This window comes from Leishmania donovani, chromosome 34 (genome assembly GCF_000227135.1).
Source record: "Leishmania donovani BPK282A1 complete genome, chromosome 34".
Taxonomy (NCBI): Eukaryota; Euglenozoa; class Kinetoplastea; order Trypanosomatida; family Trypanosomatidae; genus Leishmania; species Leishmania donovani.
The window spans coordinates 1,654,663-1,655,790 of NC_018261.1; the positions used below are offsets into that span (position 1 = coordinate 1,654,663).

At 63.9% G+C, this 1,128-nt stretch overlaps 1 protein-coding gene across 1 annotated transcript; it reads left to right on the forward strand.

The window, feature by feature from the left end:
- Nucleotides 1–520: 520 nt before the first annotated feature.
- On the forward strand, nt 521–1,126 carry LDBPK_344120 (nucleolar protein family a, putative; the record flags this gene model as incomplete). Its single annotated transcript, XM_003864523.1, has 1 exon — nt 521–1,126. A coding segment is annotated over one exon (606 nt), but the record flags the coding sequence as incomplete, so codon positions are not given.
- Nucleotides 1,127–1,128: the final 2 nt, after the last annotated feature.

A 1,128-nucleotide genomic window follows, 5' to 3' on the forward strand; every position in this document is an offset into this window, starting at 1 on the left:
GCCTCCTGCGGCAGGAGAGGCAGAGTGCGGCCGAACACACGCTGTAGGGCAGACACAAGAGGCACTTTCAAGTACGAGAAAAAGGCGGGAGGATTACCTCATGTCCGCACGTATATGTCTGCGGCCTTCGACGTGCTCGCTTGTGTTTGCGGCCTCCAACCGCCGAGGCCACAGGGGCGTTCCGCTTCGGCTAAGGATATTCTCCACTCGGCGCCGCGCGTGCGCTGCCAATAATGAGTTCGGGCGGTCGTTCAAGCCCTCTCTTCGCTCCGGCAGGCCCTCTGTCGTTCAGTGGAGTGCCCAGCACACGTAGCACAACGGCAGGCGCTATTCCTGGTGGCCGCTCGCCTTCTGCCAGCAGCACAGCCCGCCTCGCTCCACCCCAGCTTCGCTATCTATCTCTTTTTCCCTCTCTTGGTTCCCCACCGCTACACTTGGCGTCGCAGGCAACGCCGCTTCGCACTGCCTCCACGTACACAAAACCGTAAGTTGCAGCAGCTTCACGTGGAGTTGAGGAATTATGCCCCGAGGATTCGGAGGACGTGGCGGTGGTGACCGCGGTGGTGGAAGCCGCGGCTTTGGAGGCCCCCGTGGCGGCCGCGGTGGCGGCGGTCGAGGTGGCGGCCGTGGCGGTCACATGTCCGAGCCTGACCCGCCGGAGAACGTGGAGGAGGTCGGCACCTTCATGAACGCCGCAGAGGGCGAATTAGTTTACAGGGTTACGGCGCACGGTGTGGTGCCGCGCTTCAACACCTTTGTGTACACCGAAAATAAGGCGAAAATCGGCAAAATTGAGGAGATTCTCGGGAACACAACGGATGTCATGTTTTCCGTGAAACCATCGCCAGGCGTGCAGGCGGCGTCCCTCAGCGAGGGCGATAAAGTGTACATTTCCCCTACGCAGTTTACGCCTCTCCGTGTCTTCACCGAACCACCGAAGCCGCGCGGTCGTGGTGGTCGTGGTGGCCGTGGCGGTGGCCGTGGCGGTGGCCGCGGCGCCGACCGTGGTGGTCGCGGCGGGTTCGGCGGTCGCGGCAGCTTCGGCGGCATGGGTGGCGGCCGAGGCAGCTTCGGTGGCGGCCGAGGCAGCTTCGGTGGCGGTGGCCGTGGAAGCTTTGGTGGCCGTGG